The sequence below is a fragment of the Eleutherodactylus coqui genome, chromosome 2 (assembly GCF_035609145.1).
Source record: "Eleutherodactylus coqui strain aEleCoq1 chromosome 2, aEleCoq1.hap1, whole genome shotgun sequence".
NCBI lineage: Eukaryota > Metazoa > Chordata > Amphibia > Anura > Eleutherodactylidae > Eleutherodactylus > Eleutherodactylus coqui.
In genome coordinates, this window is record NC_089838.1 from 62969383 (window position 1) to 62990617 (window position 21235).

The window sequence follows — 21235 nt, forward strand, 5'->3', positions numbered from 1 at the left end:
AATAGCTTAACAATATCATTCTAAGTAATACTAGTGATGAAGTTACAGCTGCCTTTAGCCATCAGCATAATAGTTGTGTACTTTAGCTGCAGTCCTACTTTCTACTACTAAAAGGTTATAGCGTCATCTATTGGCTTTTAGTGAAATGTGGCAGAATAAGATTAAATGCAATCAATACTGAATCTGCTTATCAAACATATATAGAAATGTGGAGCAACTTTCCCTGTTAATCTATAACGGGGAACTTGGCTGTTAAACTGCTCTAAATAGCAGTAATATATTAATCCTCTAAAAGAGGCATAAAAACTATCCAAAATCTGATGCAATGAGCCAAAATTATACAATTAAAATGCATTTATTAAACCAGAGTATTATTTTTCTACATAAAAGCAATTGATATTATTCTGCGTTATTATATTACCTAGATACTTAAAGTATTGGATAATTAAAACCAATGGCAAACTATAAATAACACATACTCTGCTATGTATTTAATATATAGGAGAATTAAGCCATAATAAAGCCATACATAGTTACATATATGTGTAGGTTTATTTTATCCTTAAGAAGGGGGTGTGTTTATAGTAGCAGTGTATTGCAAAGTACTTTTTGCTGTTTATCTCTTATTTTACGTTATAGGACAAAAAATGTATAATTTAATGAAATATATCTAGCATAATGTATTTGGATTGCATAGTATATCTTATGGTATTAAAAATTAAATGCTAATTTTATATACATACATATATATATATATACATACAAATATATATATATATATATATATACATACACACACACACACACACATACACACACATATATATACACACACATTATATATATATATATATATATATATATATATATATATATATATATATATATATATATATATATATATATATATGTGCGTGTATAATTATATATATAATTTTCATTTAATTTTTAATGCCATAAGTTAAATATTGCATATTCCAGACCAGTGGTGTAGACTGTATTAAACTAAAATTTATCTATGTTTTTTTTTTACCATAAAGAGAGGAACAATATGGCAGATGATACATTTATTTTATTTTGTAAAAGTTGTGTCATAATTACATTATAATAAATAACAGAATTTGACTAGCAAAAAACACCCAAAAGCTTTTGCTTAAATCTGTTTTATTCCCATGCTCTTAATTTTTGAAAAAAAAGTATTCACAAAAAAAAATCAAAAACATAAGTTATAAAAAATGACACTGCATTCTCTTATCCAGCACAACATCATTATAAAACATCCACACATCCACATTACGGTTACCACAGGTGTACAATACACTGAAGAGAAGGAGGGGAGCAAGGGAGAGAATGAGGGACACTTTGTGCATTTTATATGGAGTTTCCGTATAGAAAGAACATTGACAAATATCTGGCTAAAAATCTTGATTATGTTGCCATATTATTAAAAAAAAAAATCTGAATTAGAACAACAAACCACTATTAATGCTACACCAGAATATTTTGCTTTGTCTCACACTGTGACGGAATACTTTTTGTGACTGGTGAGCAAAATGACTTCAACGGCTCAATTGTTATGTTGTCACACTACTAGGTACCTGGGGTTATTCCATTTATTTTACATAGCATATTTAAAATATACACGGGGAGCTAAAAGAGATTGCAGATAAATAAGATTGATCAACCGATCAAAGCATATCATAAATACATCTGGGGTGGGAAAAGCCACTGATGTAATGCTGTGGATTTAGTTTGATCACTGGGATGCTATGGGGGATACTGGCTGTTATCATTCTATAGGCGAAATGAATAAACCGGATAAAAATGACTATTTTTATCTGGACAACCATTGAGATCCATGCACTTGAACCAGTTTATTAAACTGTGGCACACAATCATTTGACACAATGTAGCGGCAGATATATATTTATATATTTACATATAACCTTTTTAAGTGGTTAACCCTTATTTATTTTAATACCTTATAGTTTAATATTTCCTCTCTCCCGCCTCTCCCCCTAGACTCTTCCTCTGCAAATACCTGTTTTGCAGTGGTAAATGATCACCAAGCTCAGTGTAGACCACAATACATCTCCCCAATCTATGATGACTACCAAAAATGTAGATATGAAAACTTTACCTCCACTAAATCTCTCTATAAAGTGGACACTGGAAAATCCTGTGCAAGTTCAAGTACATACAACCCGCATAATCCAGAGAGAAGATTGCAACTCATCCATGTGTATTAGGTTTTTGTGTCTCTTGCAAAACGTTTCTGGTCCTTTATCAAAGTCAAAAGTCCACAGGGCACAAGGGTTTGATGCTCAATCCATCAGCTGTTGTATTGACAAGCATTCAAACTAGATCCTGGACTTTGTAAGCTGCTATATCCAAAAGTTGAATGCTGTTTGGATTTAAGTCTAAGGCTAGCCAAACTGGAATTACAGGTGTCCCTATAAACAGTGTATGGGGAACCAGGAGGTCCATATGGACATGCTGTTGAAGACATAGCTGAGTTGAGCGAGGACCCACTGATATTATTAAGATTATTGATATTATTTAGGCTTGAATTTGGCATGCCAGGTACAGCAGAGTGCCCCATACTGGATGGCATACTCATTGAGGAGATAGAACTTGGGCCAGAAAACATGGACTGAGAAGACAAAGGACTCATTGAATTGAAGAAGGTGAAGCTTTTGGTAGACAGTGGAGCAGGGGTCAGGCTTTTAGTGGCCCAGTTGTTGTATGGGTATCCTGCATACATGTCATCATAGGGCTGCATGAGGCCGCTGAACTGAGGGACATAGCCATTCTTACATAGGTCCATCTGCTGGTTGCGCTCCCTTTTCCTCCATTTAGCTCTACGGTTTTTGAACCAGACCTGCAAAATAAAGAGAAAAGTTAAACCATAAGTGTGGCTGCGCCATACAAAGGTCACCCACAGCCATCTAGAGTAGACCCCTGACAACACCTGCACTTGGTTGACCTCAATAATAATACCAGAACAACTCTGAAGGTCAAGCGACCAAAAAAGACAAACATTTCAAACTGAAATGGGAAGCATTTAGCAATTTCCCTACAACCGTTTGTGTTGGGATAATAATGAAATAGACTTACTAGATGATGCCTGGTGCCCTGGACGTCTTAGATCTATAGGGGAAAATATTAATCAGTAAATCACAGTGGTGCTTATTAAGGGAATTAATGAGCTCCTCAGAGCGATATTTGTGGGCAACTAAAAGAGGGCATTCTTGGCAAAAGATAATTAGTATATCTACCCTAACTTTATCATTTAATTGGCCTGAATTAAATCTAATTAAAGCATTTTAAAGACTCTCCCTTTTTCTTTCTCCATATTCATATTGAATCATGAAGTCATTGATTTAAACAATGCATTTGGTTGCTTGCTGCTTGAAAACTCAACCACGTTATATGGGAGTAGACAAATTCAGAACAGAGATCCAAAAAAACCCACAATTATATTAAGTTTAAGTCAGAATATGCTATTTATCTATGCAAAAAAAGAGATAGACAGACAATTCTTCTGTGACAATAAAGACTACAGAAATACAGTTTACTTTCTTTCAAAAGCTTGAATGAATAATTTGCTGAATAGATTAACTGAATGAATTGTTCTTTTGTGGCTGGCTAAATTGCTAGACTTTCACAGATCTTGTAGAACTACAAATCCAAGCATTTAATGCTTATCATTAACAGTTTTTCTCCGCTATCTTGATAAGTTTTAGCTATAACCATTTGTAATTCCACAAACGCTGTCCGCCTATTATATATATATATATATATATATATATATATATATATATATATATACACACACACACACACACATACACACATATATATATATATATATATATATATATATATATATATATATATATAATGAAATGCTTCTTATTTATTACGTGCCACCTACAATACATTATATTGCTAAACTAAGTAGATAGTGGTGATGTCACATTTAATACTTTTAATTCTATATACAGCTGCTTCCATCTCTGGATTGCCAAGACCCTTCTGCAGGTAATTTGCCTCTTTAGTTTCTATAGGATATTAATTGGATATGGTCAATGTTTTATCAAGGGCTTTTCTCTAATAATATAGTGTGCATAATAAAAAATCCCTCCTTCCAGATCATAAAAGCAAGGATTGGATTAGTAATGCTGAAGCACAATCTTCCCACTGCCCTTTGGATATGCTCTGTATACAGGTAGAACTCATTAGGATTTACTGCCCTGACCAGTTGCTGTTGCATCTGCTCACATACCCTTGACTTTACTTTTACAGAAAACACTCATGGAACAAATAACGACTTTACAAAAAGCATTCCTAATTAAAAAGGTATTTGCAACAGAAACACAGCAGACAGAACCATTCATCAAATGTAGTTTCCGTAAGTAAAGGAAAAAGACCATTTAAAAGGTAAAAAAAAATAACAAAAAACTAAAATCATTAAGAGGGCAACCTGAAACATTTATTAATTTGCTTAACTTATAAGACTATATTATATCATGGAATTACTATAATTGTATTGTGTAATGAATAAGTTATACTATAGCCAATAGTATACAGTTTAATTTATTATACTATGTGCTATTGTGTATATAACATTGTAAAATATTCTTTAGAGCACAGTGCATATTGAGGAGATTAAACTAATATATTACCGTTTAATTTCATCCCAATATGCACTTTCTGTGATCCAAAGAATATTTTACAACAGTGTTATATAGATCTACACTAAATCTGCTTATATTTGTCCTAAACAGCTAGGCATAAAGTATTAGCTTGCAATAAATATGAGCTAAAATGTATTTACGATGCAAGTCTTTTATTTGTAGCACATACAAGAATATGCTGTACTATTTTTTTCCATATTATTTTGCCCTATTTAATATGATGTTGCAGCATATCATATATAAATATATAGCATAAACACCGCTGAATCTGGTAAAAATATAAATAAAAAAACCTGATCTAGCAAACAATTCTGAATCATTCACTTATTTAGTGACCACTCAGTATTGTAACAAAATACATTGTTTTATCAAATGTAATTCAATTTCTCATAATATTAAATAATCTGATCTCATATATGTACTACCCTTGTTTTATATAGAAAATGTGTGTATCTACTAAGTGGGGTATATACAGACACTCACATTAGTAGGAATACGTTTAGAGTACTATTCTGCTGACAATGCAATTCTATAGGCATACAGTATATACCGTAAGCTATAGATCTTTATATATGCATAGTAGATCAGCAGGAGATGACTATTCAGATATCTATCTATCTAAGTTTCTAGCCCTGTCACATATTGATCATGAGCCTACATAGACACATTAAACAAGGTTCTTTTCCTTTAGTTTCTATTCCGTTTACTATGTTTTGTGCTGCCTCTTATGTGATCATTATATTTAAATGATGTTTTTGGAAAATAATACTAATTGCTATTGTATAAAGTTCTAAACACATGGAACAAAAATAATTCAAACATAAATGTAAAATTGTATGAAAAGTGAAATCCTCCTTTATAAAATAAATTATCTATGTAATTAGTTTTCACTATAATTCTAAATAATTGCCTGCTTTGTGTTTTTTTTGTATTCATCTCCATACTAAATAATAGTACAATGTTTAGTTTATATAATATATATATATATATATATATATATATATATATATATATATACATACATCAGCCTCTTTGTATGTAAATCACAAAGCCCTCTTTTCTTCCAGCTTCAGTATGAATTTACATACTAGTGGACTGTTCTTTGCATAAATATGATGTTGTTTATAGAACTAACACAAAAAGTCAATACTATTATGAATAACAGAAAATATGCAAGGAAAACAAAAACAAAGCATTGAGGACTAGTTACTTCAGCAAGATTTTCCATAAGGTGCATGAGGGTTTCTGTTAGGGAAAAGTGGATTTAGTGTTTTTGTAAATATGGGACACTATTTTTGATGCATCTCATTTATTTGCTTGAGAAGCACACTGATGTAAACATATTATTTCAGTGTACATGAGTTTACCTTAAAAAAAACCCATAGTATTGTATATACATGAGCGCTGTAAATACAGCAGAATCTAACAGAAAGATTGAAAAGCTGATATCCATGTATGCAGTGGTTTCTACATAGTTTGACCTAGAAAAGAGTATAAAAGCCCTACAAAAATAAGCTTCAAAGTATCTATCTACAGACAGAACGTCCCACCTTCTTCAAATGAATGAGAAAGCCACTCTACGTGTATATCTATCTATCTATGAAAACAAGACACCGATCTCTCTCTCTCGCTATATATATATATATATATATATATATATATATAGGAAAGCAGGACACATCCCATTATACAAGAAGCCACTGCTAGTATCCTATATCTATAGTTAGCCTTTTAATCCAGTTTGTTAATGCATCATCTCTTTAGTCAATATAAATACATAGTACTCAAGCATCCTAAAATGGCAGCAGCTTATTGATATTTCCACTTTATAACCCGAGGCAGCCTATATTCATAGACAGTCACAAAAAGCCCCCGGTGAATGCAGCACACACAAAACATAGAAAACTATCACATTTCCTTGGACCAACACAGATTTCACATACATGTATCCTCCGTCTTATGTAAAATGTCCTACTGAGCTGTACAGAATAACAACTGATTGACCCTATGCAGCAAGATTTAACTGTTATTTTTACATGAAAATCATTTCCGTTTCTTCATTCTTTTATTAGGAGCCATATGAAATGAACCTTTCAATCTGACTTTGCCTTTAGGTTCAGCCATGGGTTTTAGTTTTCCATCTCGTCTTTGTTTGGGGCCAGTGTTTTTTTTAATGTGTCTCTGTGCAAAATTATATTGGTTTTGAGAAAATGAGAAAGTAGAAGGGAGACAGCAGCAATATTGGGGTATTATAGGCATAAAAACACTGGGGTATAAAAATAATAGCATGCTCATGGAATCATAATTGTGTTTTTTTTAATTATTTTAGCATTATTACCATTCATTTTAGATATAACCCATCAGTATAAAATGATGCGAAATAAATACAGAATAGATAAATAACTGTAAAACAAAGAAAAGCCTGCTATTTTAGTTATCAAACGTATTTTCATAAACCTTGCTGTATATGAAATATACTACTTTGAATTAAATTCTTTATGGCCTGCATTAGATAAACAGGCTAATCAATAGCTTATATTAAAGGTTTCCCTTATTTACAGCGTTATTGAACTAACTGTAAAAGTAATAAGTCATAGAACTCCTCTTATTGAAAGGCAGTGAGGATTCAAAAAACTGGCTATCAGTTCACTCTCAGATGAGAACCTAAAATGTAACATTTATTAATAATACTAATAAAAAAACAGAGCTTTGTTTTTATTAGTATTACTAATAAAAGTTACTTTTTAGGTTCTCATCTATGAGAGTTTTAAAAGTAAGTCATGGCTTAAAGGATGGAATACCCAAATTATTTGTTCATGTGTTTGCATATGAATATAATTACTTTCTATTATTATTATTATAATAAGGTAATAAAAAATAATCAGAGTAGAACTTGCTACAGATGATAAGCATTTAAGCTATCCTACACTTGGAACCCTAAATGTGTGGATTGCATAATTCGATTACATTCTTTTATATCAGTGGAAATGGATATAAGAATCTACGTTTTAAGAATCTAATGTTTCATTAATTTCTTCTTGAGGCTGAGATCATAAGCATGTATTGTAATGTTACATTTTTAGTTGGTTAATGCTGCTTTTGTGTCAGTGTCTATACTTGGCCTACTGCTTTTTAATGTATGACTCATTTATCTTGTCAAAATATTCAGTAAAACAGAATAAAAAAATAGTGCATTTCTGCAACGTAACTGAGCTTTGAAAGTCAGCAGTGTACAGTGAGTACAGGAAACAGATCAGATTTCATAGTTAAAGATTTCTCATTGTGGCTCTCTACCTCCCTTCCTGCTCCTCATTGTGTGTCGACTTGCAGTAAATCTATCTATCTATCTATCTATCTATCTATCTATCTATCTATCTATCTATCTATCTATCTATCTATCTATCTATCTATCTATCTATCTATCTATCTATCTATCTATCTCCTAGAGAGGCTGCAGGACACACACAACAAATACACAGGCTTGCTCTTACCCTGACTCTGGCTTCTGTCAGGTTTGTCCACACTGCTATCTCCTCTCTCATACTCATATCAGGGTAGCGGTTTCTCTGGAAGGTGGCTTCCAACTCCTGCAGTTGTTGACTGGTGAAATGAGTTCTCTGTCTTCGCTGCTTTTTCTTCTTGGAAGGGTCCTCCACATTACTATCTTCACTTTTTGGCTCCCCGCTCCTGTCTTTTTCTGTGGAGAATCCAGAGCTAAAGATTGGTAACATAGCAGTACTGGAGATTGCACTAAAATATGCACTTTTGTATTCCTGTATCAGTAAATATGCGTAAAATTAAATAAATGCATGAACAATAATTTATTTTCTAGATTTCACTAAGAATATGACCTAAAACATATGACAATTTAGGTCATAAAATATATAGCTACAATAACTAGAGAATTCGGAGTCAAGCTGAAAAAAAAATTGCGAGTAAATAATATTATTATTAATTATTATGATCATAGAATTATAATATTTAGTATGGAATGAGCAAACTGAAACAAAGCATATATAGAAAATAAAAATGCCTGCTAACAAATATGCTGGCATTTCATATATACAGGCCAATGTATTTTTTTTTTATTGTACACATATATTATTGTAGATATCTCTGTAATTATACTTCATAGACAAAGTTTGATTTCAGTGTAATAGAAATGTCTACACAAGCATCTCTTTTCTGTAAAATGTTAATTGGAAATGAAAGAAAATTAGGTTACTTTGTACTTGTATTTCTACAGTTACAAATATAATAGTGATAATATTAACATATGAAGATAATTCACATATGCTCCAGCGCTACTAGAGTCAGTAACACTATTACTGCAACCGCTATCAATACTAGTAATCATCATCATCATTTTTATGACATACCAACGTTTGTAAATAATAATGATAATAACATTCATAGTAAATGCACAGAGTAACTATAAAATGGGCTAAAATATTTGTTTCTGCAATCTCATTTTTTATTTATTATTTTTAACTTGGGATAATAGATTAAAAATGAATTGAAAAGGCATCAGTAGTAGAAATTGATAGAATAAAACTAGAATGGCCTGTATTCAGTTATTCTTTTGGAATAATACATTTCTTTTAGCTGTAATAAAGGAACAAATATTGATGTTCCTTAAATTACAGGGGCCTTTCAGTAGCTGCTTTCAATAGGCCACAGAGTAAAAAAACCCTCTGGGAGTTTGTGATATTTCTGTGAGGTTACCTAAACTGACCTGTCTAATTTTTACGTGTCTGAAGAGGGAAAAATGCCTGTCAGGAGGGACACAAAGCACATACGTGATATTGTCTGAATACAATAACTACGTAACCAGTTCCAGCATGAACTGTGGAGATATATATATACTCACACACTTGTGTATTTCTCTCTCGATTGACAGTGAATTCATGGAAGCACAAGTTCTCCCTCATATTTTAATAATTCTCAAATACTAATTCTTTTCAGCAAACTGTGTGTCATTTTCCTCTGGGCAGCATAAGGCCTGTCCTCAAATAATCTAAACTGAGAGACAGCTACATATTTCTCTCAAATGTGATTTATTGCAAGGAGACTGCAAAATATTTATTTTTTGTTGCCATAAACATGTCAGCCCTGAAAATAATCAGTCCAAACAAAAGCTGTACCTTCACATTTAAATTTACGTAGCCAAATAAGATCACTAAATGATAAAAAAAACACAAAAACATCCCAAACCCATATAAAAAAAATTAAAAGATCTCTAAATACTGCATTATAAAGAAGCAGTTGAAACATTCTATCTATCTATCTATCTATCCATCTATCTATCCATCTATCTATCTATCTATCTATCTATCCAATTCACTCTGGTAAATGTTAATTTGATATGCTAGCAAGGTAATATATTATAATGATTATTAATTAGTAATATTATATCCTAATACGCAATAGTAATAGTGAGCTATATGTGATAAAGCATGTCTGTGGCAATTATAAGGCGTAAGGCATATAGATAGGATTTCATTAAGTACGTTGCTAATTAATAATATTACCTGCGAGTTCAGTATCAGATGATTCACTGGCTGAATTCTCAATTGGATCTCTAGTTTCAGTTGATCTTGGCAAATGGAAGTTGGAGGCCATGTCATGAGACGGCTGGGGTCTTAAACTTTCAGGCAACCTCTCCAGATTCATACCCCCTTTAAAAGAATCCATGACAATACTGCTCATGAAAACTGGTATTCCAAAAGATCCTATACAAACCAAGTCACATCCAGGTTCTGTCCTTGTAAAGGCTGGAGACCCATAAAAACTGACTTGGGGAAAAAAAGTTCCTTCCTTTTAGGCAGTAAGCTGTATGTAGTTTCCCAAGCAAAGATACATTAGAGTGTTAGGAAGTACAAGCTGCTGGCTTGATCGTTTTTTAGCTAAAGAGATTAAAGGACCTGCCCTAGTAGAAGTTGCAGTATACTGGAGCACCGCCCAACTGAGCTTAATACCTCCCAGTCCCTACTAATAAATTACTATGTGCAGTCTTCAGCCCAACCTACAGTCTAGCTAAGGAGCAGCCTGCAAACTCCCCATAGATCTTTGGAGCTGCTCTCTAAGGTATCTAAGCTTTACTGGCAAGGCCTTTCTTAAAGAGACACCAATTCCTCTAAATAACCTTACTTACCACCATCAGGGGATAACTTTGGAATAAATGTGCAGAGAATAATTAGCTTTGTTTTTCATTAGCTCAGACCTGCTCCTTTTTATGGCCGTGATGTCCCTTGAACTTTACAACTTAGGTGATTTATATGGTTTTGTATAGCTCTGAATACCTTGCCTTACTTCAAATATTGATAGACTCTTAAGTAAATATATACTTTCATACCATTTCAACATACCATTCAGCTATTCATGGCAGACTTTGTCAGAAAGAGCTAGATACCTTAAAAAACAGTTCTAGTGATCCTCAGGAACTTTGCAGGCTGCTCCTAACCTAGGTTGCAGATTGGGGTGAGTGAAGACAGCATGTAGCAATTCATGAGTGGTATTACAATCAGTGAAATAGACTCAACCTCCTTTGCAAGTCCTACTCGGCATTACTGCAAACACAAAAAAAGGCACACATCTATCTATCTAAAATAAATATATTTTTAGTGGAGTAGAAAGCCACAAAATTGATAGCTGATATTTAAATCTGAGTAATAAGATATTATGCAATATTAGATTGCTTGCTATTCGTAGATTCTACATATATATGTGCACCCAAATCAAATAATATAATCACACACAGTTTCTCTTTGCCTCTGTATTAATACTGAAAGGGAGAATTACTATAACTTAAACTATACTATTAGGGTTTTTTTTGCTATTTTGTGATGTCAGTACTGAGGGTTGATTGGGGTGTTAGTATTTAACAATAATTAGTATTATACAAGTAAACATAGTGATCCCTACAAACATTCTCCAGGGGACTTGCCAAGACTCCTAAATCAATAATATGGCTATTTTCTCATTCCTACCATGGAATACCACTACTAGTATTCTATTATTTTTTTCAGTAGTTTTTTTAAATATTATAGATATTTTATATTCTCATGATTCAGGTCAGGTTATTTGCAATTCTTGCCTTAATTTTCACAAGGAGTATTTTAGGAGATACACATCTACATATCTATTTATCTATCATATGAAGACTACCAGAATTATCCGTAATCCTCATTTTATATTTTTTATCCCCAGCCTCTTTTCTGTTGTATTATTTCAGGAACAAGGCGCAGCAAATGTAGGAGTCACAAAATTTGCAGCAAATTCTGTACATAAGTGAAGATGTTTGAAAACATTCACTCCTATTATTGTATCTATGGGAAATGTGGTTTATATTCTGAAAATTAAAACTGTTGTATTTCTGTAAGTGGTTCTTCACTAGAGCTTACTATCAGCATTCATTCATGAATAAAACATGTGAAACTGATGACTTTGGACTCTAATTTTTTTAAATAGTTAACAAAAAGAGGTTGAAAACATTTTTTTTGCTTGCGCCTCTTCAAGGTTGTGTAGTTTACACCTATATTATGTTGGATACACAGAACACACACACTCACAGTCAATATTGTGTAGCTTGCCACTTCATACAAGACAAAGCACAGCAGGTTAGGGCTATTGAAAAGTAAGATAAACATATGTAGAGTGAGTGGTAAGGACCTATAGTCTGTGGACTAGGCTTGATAAGAGAATGTGATAAGATTACATGTGTTTGCCTAGACACTGTCTAGGTTTTCTATTCTGTAGAGACCTTGAGACACACTAAAAAAGCTGCTCATCTTCTTTTCTATACATAGATAAAATAAGAATTCCAATAGCATCTATATTGCTAAAGCAATAAGCAACTGTATATATCATTACAACTGTAAGATAACAATATAGCTCTAAAGCAAATAACAACTGCACCTAGCAATTGAGCCATAAAAAGGAACAATTAAAATACAGTTGCATAATAGTAAGACAGCAAATGCAACAATGTAGCAATATAGGTAAGGCGCTATCCGCATGCCTATCTATAGAATATATATATATATATATATATATATATGTGTGTGTGTGTTTGTGTATATGTATATATATATATATATATATATATATATATATATATATATATATATATATATAATGTATGTATGTATTTACTATAATAATAGTGAACATCTACCTATCCATCCATCCATCCAAGCAGATTTGTCTTATTATCAATGTTGCAGTTATATACATCTTCGTATAGATAAGTTCAGACATGTAACACATTATATCGTTCCATAACAAATCTATATATTTATCTAATACATTAGGATAATATATTAGTTGTATAAATATTAGCACAATCTACTACATCGCTGTTAATATACAAAAGAATAGCTATATTTATATAATTAAATCATTCCCAATCAAGTAACTAGTAAATTACTAGAGAGACCTGTTTAACTAAAGTTGTTGTAGCAAGACCCATCTAGAACTGCACTGCTTAGCCAACAGGTAATCTTTCTAAACGCTCTGCTGTCTGTTGCAAGCCGCTCCCTGGAGCTATATGAAATTTGTGTATAGACTCAAATCAATTAGGCAAATCCTCTTAATGCTATAGGGAAAAATCACTAGTGTTGCATAGGGCTAGGATAACTCCTCACTATATGTCCACTTACTGCATTTGACAATCATAGCTAAAACAAAGGTGAGCATAGAGAAACAGACAGATACAAAGTGGAGTAGCCAATTCACATGAGCTCTACTGCATCTATCTATATGCATATATAGTGTGTGAACATTATATATAGGAGGTTTCTGTGTGCTTTTAACACATAAAGGGAACTTGTAGAGAGTACTAAATCAAGCATATGGTTAATACTGGTAATTGGGATTCGTAATGTACAGAGTGGTATAAAGTACAAGACCACTAGAGGGAGAAATAGAACTCTAGATTTATTTGTTCACCTCACACAATCATAACATTAATCACTGCTAGATATATATAAGAAATGTATGTACGATATATAGCTATATTTTCTTTACACATATATACACATATGTGTATATAATGTATGTATGTAAAGAAAATATAAGGGTAAATTTTATATATGACATATTTATTTACCATCTATGGGTCACAAACGTAAACCTAATTATGTGTGCATGTATATATATATATATATATATAGACATAATTTCGTTTAAATGTATCTATATAGATATATATATATATTTACAATTTGGTTCATTTTTCTGGGATGTTGAATAACTAAAGTATGCTTTTGTTGATTAATGCTAGATCAATATGTAGATTAGTATTATCAGAAATTCAGAACAGATTGTAAATGAAAAGGTGAACAAATTATGACATGTTAAATATTTTAAGAAGCAGTAAATCTAATCTATTGTTTGTGAAACAAAGTTCTAAATGTAGAAAGTGTCCTTTAAAAAATACCTCCAATTAATAGTGTTCCCTTAGTATTAAACAGAACAAATCGGTATATTGTATGCTGTCTTCCGCTTAAGGCCTCTTTCACATGGGTAGTTAGGTGCGCAAAAATCACATGCTTTAAAAACACAGCTATTAGAAGCAATGGTTTCCTAGGGAATCATTCAGATCAAGGAATGTTTTTAAGTGCGTGATTGTTGGGCGCCTAGCTCTTCATGTGAAAGAGCCCTAAGGATGCAAAGGAAAAATAACGCTACAACTAAATACGGCTTGATGAATAGAAAAAATACATGCAACTAAAACATTTCAAATGACTTATTGTATATATTTAAAAATGTATGTATATATATGTGCTTTAGAATATTAAACTATTCGTTAAGTATAGGTTATAAGGTATAGGTAACCTATATGATGTAGATTGTACAGTATTTATTATATATATTATATGTATATATATTTATTTTGTTAATCCTAATATTAAATAATATATGCACTTAAATATATGATATATATATTTTCATGTATTTAATTTGTTGATTAACTGAATATGTACTTCTAAATGAATAAATAGTTAAATCCCAGGTAAAGTGCAGATGATGCATATACATATCATAAGCCACTTATATGGATAGAATAATGCATGTATCTACAGCTACCTATTATATATATGTAAAAGACCTGAAAATTATGAGTTAACAATATTAATTTTTACTTTAGGATTGTTTTAAATTAATGTGCAATCATTAGTAAAAAAATATGTAAATAAATTAATTGATAATTTATGACAATGATAATTGTATTAAACACACCAATGTCTTAAAAAATGAATAAATTAAATACGACAGCCTTATAACTTATAGAGTGACGTGTGTGTAATGGGTTATACAACACAAATGTAAAAAAAAACAATAAACTTAAGAATTGAAGAAATGGTACACTTTAATACTTTTCCAGATTTCCAAGCAACTGTACAATGAATTTTATATATAATTATGTATATATATGAATACATTTTTTTCAGTCATTTTTTTTATCTGTACTGATTGATTGATTGTGGATAGAAAAAAGGCAGAAGATATGCCCCAAAGTTCACACTAAAAAACAATAAAATGAACATCAAATATACTGATTATTGTTAGATTGTTTTGTTATTTGATATTTTTTAATGTGTGTTAATGTACTTTTCATAATATATGTAGTAATGTCTCAGAATAATGCAAAGAAAACTATTTTCTGAAAATAGCAGCATTATAATTTTGGAGATGGCTTGTATTTCTTAGAAATATTTGAATTAAATCAATATTATTAGTAATGCTAAGATTATAAATCAGTAATATATAATAAAAAATTATGCATTATAATAAAGCCATATATATGCAGAGATAGATTATATTTAACTAAAATACAAGTTTACATGTGCAATATACATTTTCTACAGTAGATGAGAATGACTAAAATACTGTTTTCTTTTGAATCTTCATGTTAATTGTAGTATAGACTTGGTTCAGTTGAGGAAGCAGTTGTACTATTTTCACTTAGGATGATAATAACAACAACAACAAGTGTGTGTACATGGAAAGATGGCTCTGGACCACTTTTAGTATAACCAATATAAGCTATTGAATGTGATAGATACAAAACAATAAAAAAATTAAAATTAAAGTATACACAGATGTTTGCTTACATACAACATATAGTAATATCTATCTGACTATCCATCTATGTATTGAGACATGAGTGTCTCAAATGTAACAGCAAACCTGAGTGCTAGCATATGATTTCAACTGTAGCTCCTTTGCTACAATATTTAGTAAATGGACCCTGTAGACTAAACAACTTCAGTTGATGAAAACATTGAGCCTTAAATAGATTTCTAAAGCAGATTCAGAACATATTACTAGTCTATTAAGCAATACATTAGGGGTATAGATCTCAAGAAACTCCCTTTATACTGTATATTATCCACATTATCTACTTATAATTATCTATCTATCTATCTCATATCTATCTATCTATCTCATATCTATCTATCTATCTATCTCATATCTATCTATCTATCTATCTCATATCTATCTATCTATCTATCTCATATCTATCTATCTATCTCATATCTATCTATCTCATATCTATCTATCTATCTATGTATCTATCTATGTATCTATCTATGTATCAGCTATCTCTAACAAGCTGTTGACATTTTGCTGCTGCTTGGCCAATAGTCACCCTCATCTGCGCTAATTTCATGTACTGGGTTAATGATATCATCAACTGCTTTTGCTGCCAAAGATACACAAGATATGCAAGTTATACAATAAGGACATTTCCATGACCCACCAAACCCATAAAATAACCGATTGATGACATGACCAATCCCTAATAACCAAAATGAACTGTAATCTTAGGCTGAGCATAAAGCTCACATTATACATGGTCTTTGTGTCTGGCCAAAGCTGCAGTCACTGCAGAGAGGGCATTGTGACCAACAGTATGCGAATTGCAAAAAGTTCCTCGAGTCATTTTATTTCTTTATGCAAAGAGTTTAGCAACAATTTTAGTACTATACTGTATTTTGTTTCAGTTTTTTAAATTATTACAGCTAGTTTCCAAAGCTTCACACTAATATTTTATAGATTTCATTAAAAAGCTAATAGTAATAATCTTTTGATGCATTATTTGGATTTGTGGATGCATGCTGATAAAAGATACATTCACGTCAGTCTTTTGCATTTGCTTAATTAGGACCCATTTAAAAAAAAATAATTCCTAACACACCATAATCCAACCTTGACTACAGTAAATCAATGTGATTTTTAAAAAATTGATAAAAAATTATTTGATATAGTTAATTATACAAAAAGCAAAACCAAATACTAAAAATTGCAAAAAAAAAAAAATACTAACAAATTTAGTGTGATCTATGTGTTGCATTTATGATCTGACTATCCATATATCTATCTGAGGACCTATATCTTGTAGTAAAATAATGTGAATAAATCATGATTGTTTTTTAATTTTAAATATCTAGTTTACTGTTCCGTATTTCTTTTTAGAGTACTTTTGATTTTCTTAGTCTTTATTATTATTATTATTACCTGTAATAACAATGATATCTTGTTATTATTAGTGACATTGTTATTATTTTGCGGTTGATTTGTTTTTATTTATAGGTGAATAACATTGGTGAAACTTACACAAAAATAAACAAAGTCTACTGCTTACCTAAGTCAACATAGGAGGGGGCATTCTTAGAAAGGCTAAGCTCCATAGCAATATCTCTGTAAATAAATTACATGACAAATATTAGCATTTTTCGTTATAGTCTTTTTCTCCTGAAATGTCATTGTAACAAATGTAGATGTAAAACATTGTGTATTAATTCTGTAAACAATTTTCTTGCTATTCTTGTAATAATTGTGAAGTTTCAATTTAATTTAATTTGTTTTAATTCACTATCCAACCACCAACTTGTCCTTCATTTAGATTTAATTTAATAAAGTGTAATATAACATGCGGTCTCCCTCTTGGTATTTATTTAATAATTGTGCATTATAAGGGCAATTTTTTTTACATTAAAACAATAAAAACAGTGGAAAATAGTAACACATTGTAAAACCATAATTTTACATAACATGCAGAGTTACACAAATGAGGCTTTAATCAGGCACTAATTGTACAGTAGCCTGGATTCATTTGCATGAAGTTCCTGTGTACAACATTGTTCAATAGATTTTTCGTGTTTTCCAGGGGAGTGTTAAAAAGAGGAAGATGGGGGAGGGTGGGCTGTATAATTCTTTATGGCTAATACTCTCATTTGGATACATAATACTGACAGATCATAACTTTTGCTTCACTCATATTCATAATTGTCAGAGGAAGAAAATAATGAAGGAGCTCCTGTAATTATTCTTTTAACAGTTTGTGGTTTCCCCCCTCTGCGAGATACTGATCTGTTATAATCAAGCCTCTTCATTGGTCCTAAACAAACTATATTCTCAGATATAATCATAGTAACTGTAGAAACTAAGTTATATTTTTGGGATTATTAATTCATAATCTGGATGGTTTAAATGCAGAGTTTTCCTTGAGAAACTTTTTTTTCCTTTTACTGCCATAGTAATGAGCATTATTAAAGAAAACACAAGACGTCTTATGAGGAAAAATCTTTTCCCTGCCCCTTGTAAGTATTACATTTATTAGGCATTATAAAAAGTGTGTCTTGTCAGATCACTCATGTTTTGCATGGCATTGAATTTTGTGAGGAAGTCCTGATATTGTATAGTAATAACATCCATAAATACTGCAAGGCTACCTATATGGTGATATCCAGTCCAAGAACAAACTGTTTTTTTGCCTAAATCCTTAAATTTGTGAAGTGAGCTAAAGCCCCATTGGAATTATATTTTCTAACATATTTGTCAGGTTTGACGAAGTGCAGGGGCACTAAAGAATTTATACAAGGTATAAAGATGTCAAGGACTTGACTTCAAGGCTGTGCTGAGAAATCAGCCCTGCAAAAAAGAAGACCTTGTCTGGAAAATTTGTACTTCTAGAGGCTTGCTGCCTTATTAACAATTCAGATGATATTATTCATATCTATCTATCTATCTTTACCAAAGACAAATAGCTCTACCTTCATTAAGAAATATACGCTTTTTCTGACCCCTTACTCTAGGAAACTTTTAACAATCTAATGAAGAAGTTAAGATATGAATAGAAGATGTCTGATGGTATAAATATACGATGGGCATTGAGCCTATTAAAATGGGCATCTGTATTAGGAGGTCACATTTAATCTGGATGACTATCTAAATAATGACACACATTTTAAGTGGTTAAGGATAACCCAAGCAATTTTAGCTGTCAACTGTGCACAGCAGAGAATGTTGGAAGCAAGGGGCCTCTGTAAATTGGGGGCTAATCAGACGGAAGAAAGGGGGAAGCAACCAGGAAACATTAATGTGCAAACAGATGTTTGCAGGAGAATATCTAATAAAAATAATTTATGGTGAAAAAAATAATTATACATTTCAAATGATGTTTGCTGACAAAACTATAGACTGTTCTTCATAATAGTAGTAATAATTATAAACATGCAGTTTTCAAAGTTCAAAATAATAATTCCTGGCAAATATATTTACTGACACGGTGCAATATTTATACTTGATGCACAGCATATCTTAATATAAAAGGAGAGGTTGAGGTTAAATGCATTTTGTTTTATTCCTAATCAGCATTGTAACTGGAGGATTTAACCTTAGCAGAATAAATTATTGAAGGAGAGAGAACTTCATCAATGGAGAGAAATGAAGCCTGGGAGACTTACCAGTAAAGTGATCTCTGCAGCTGGAGTAGTGCAATATGCTCCCTGCTAGATCCCCAGTGATTCCTAGCTGTGACTGAAGTAAGCAGATCTGGGAGACACTTCCAGCTCTTTTGGGTCCTCTCAAGGAGATCTGTAAAGATCTGGGTGACGTCACTGGTATTGTGTGTGTCTGTGTTCACTGAGGAGAAAGAGGCTGTGTGTGTGAGAGACAAGAGAGTAAACCCAGCAGTCTGATCAAACTTGCCCCACACTTGTAGGTAATTTCATTGTTTCCTCTGCAGTTGTAGGAAGATACTGGACCACCTCACCATCCTGTGTGCTCAGATACATACAATATACACAGCTGACACATCCCACACTACAGCAGAATGTATAGAAAACATGTTTCCACTGTTTAGTAAATAACTAGGGAAATTCAGCATTTGCATATCCATCTAGACTAATTATTTGTTTTTATGGTACTACATTTACTATAAAATAGTATAGAAGCATTTGTACTTGTATATAAAATCTTTTTTCTATATGTTTATAGTATTTAAATTTAGCTTTTTACATCTACTGAAAATGCCTAGACTTTAATTGCAATTATCTATCTATCTATCATAACCTTGTGATATATTTAGTATATTTTTTATTATTAGTAATTTATTATTATTGCAACTGATAATGATGACCATGAGAAAAATTTCACAAGATGGGCTAACTATGACTTTTTTTAATCTAACCTGAACTTTATAAGTTTATAAACTCAAATGCAAGCATTTTAATGAGTTAGTAAATAGAACATGTCATAGTATTACTGCAACAGTGTAGAATAGTCTAAAACCTACCCCTCTGTCTGTAAGCGAATTGCTGCATGTATGTATGTGTATACACACACACACACACACACATATATATAAATAAATATATACAACTATATATATATATATATATACACACACACATATATATATGTTCTTGTATATGAGTTTATAAAGTTCCGACTGAATGTTTTAAAAAAGTCATATTTAGCTCATTTTGTGAAATTTCATATAGATAGCGGACCAATTTTTGTTTAATCAGACCAATATTGGTCCAAGGGCTATGCTATTTTGTCCTGTAAAAGATGGAAGCCTGTCCAGAAATGAAACGGACTCTGTTATAGTCAATGTGGTCTATTCAGCGCCGTTTGGTTCCGTCACAAGACTTCTGCCAGGGGGGTGAAGTTTTTAAGCTCCCCAAATGGATCGGAAAACAGAACCGTTGAGCTCTGGTGTGTACAATCCCTAAACTTGTTTGTGTTAAGGGCCAATTGATCTGATTGAAATTTACCAGAAAACTGATTTGAAGTGTATAAAAATGTGTCTGCCTGTCACAATGATTGTAGCATTTAAACAGCATATGAACCATATTTAAATGTTCCATCTTCGAACGATCATAGTAGATGAGGAAAATAAAAATTGGCTCTATCCTAACAAAATATCTGCATGTATAAATGGACAGCTCTGGCCAATCTTGTCATCTGTAATTGGTCTGATTAGTCAGAATTTTGTGTGGTCCTTTTACACATGGCAGTTTGTTCGTGATTATAAGTGCTCATCAACAAAATTGGTGCTTGTTTACCTGCCCTTTAAACAAGCTGATTGAGGCACCATTGGGTAAAAAGATCATTAGTGCAATTGTTCGCACACCATACTGTTCCATCGCTATTGGCAGCACATTCCCAGGTTCACACACGAGGCGTGCTGCTGAGAATAATTTTGCTTGTTCATTGGGTGATTGGGTGAACGAACGTTC

General features: G+C 31.9%; 1 protein-coding gene across 3 annotated transcripts; it reads right to left on the reverse strand.

Moving 5' to 3' along the window:
• Nucleotides 1-1147: 1147 nt before the first annotated feature.
• Nucleotides 1148-19591, reverse strand: PITX1 (paired like homeodomain 1). 3 transcript variants are annotated; one of them, XM_066591059.1, is made up of 5 exons: nt 19457-19589; nt 17353-17408; nt 10232-10378; nt 8192-8397; nt 1148-2881 (listed from the first exon to the last, which is right to left on the reverse strand). In XM_066591059.1, exons 2-5 carry the CDS (start codon nt 17396-17398, stop codon nt 2333-2335), a joined length of 948 nt encoding a protein of 315 aa, XP_066447156.1. In that variant the 5' UTR covers nt 17399-17408; nt 19457-19589; the 3' UTR covers nt 1148-2332. The 3 variants fall into 3 exon arrangements, with proteins under 3 accessions (XP_066447156.1, XP_066447158.1, XP_066447157.1); XM_066591061.1 differs by lacking the exon at nt 10232-10378 and having other exon boundaries at nt 19457-19591; XM_066591060.1 differs by lacking the exons at nt 17353-17408; nt 19457-19589 and adding an exon at nt 11113-11129.
• Nucleotides 19592-21235: the final 1644 nt, after the last annotated feature.

What these genes read in the sequence shown, in the direction of transcription:
- PITX1 (XM_066591059.1), bottom strand. Translation starts at nt 17,398, where the DNA reads ATGGAGCTTAGCCTTTCTAAGAATGCCCCCTCCTATGTTGACTTAG. An exon ending in ATCTGATACTGAACTCGCAG is followed by an intron (nt 8,398 to 10,231) that starts GTAATATTATTA and finishes GATTCTCCACAG; the next exon opens with AAAAAGACAGGAGCGGGGAG. An exon ending in TGACAGAAGCCAGAGTCAGG is followed by an intron (nt 2,882 to 8,191) that starts GTAAGAGCAAGC and finishes TTTATTTTGCAG; the next exon opens with GTCTGGTTCAAAAACCGTAG.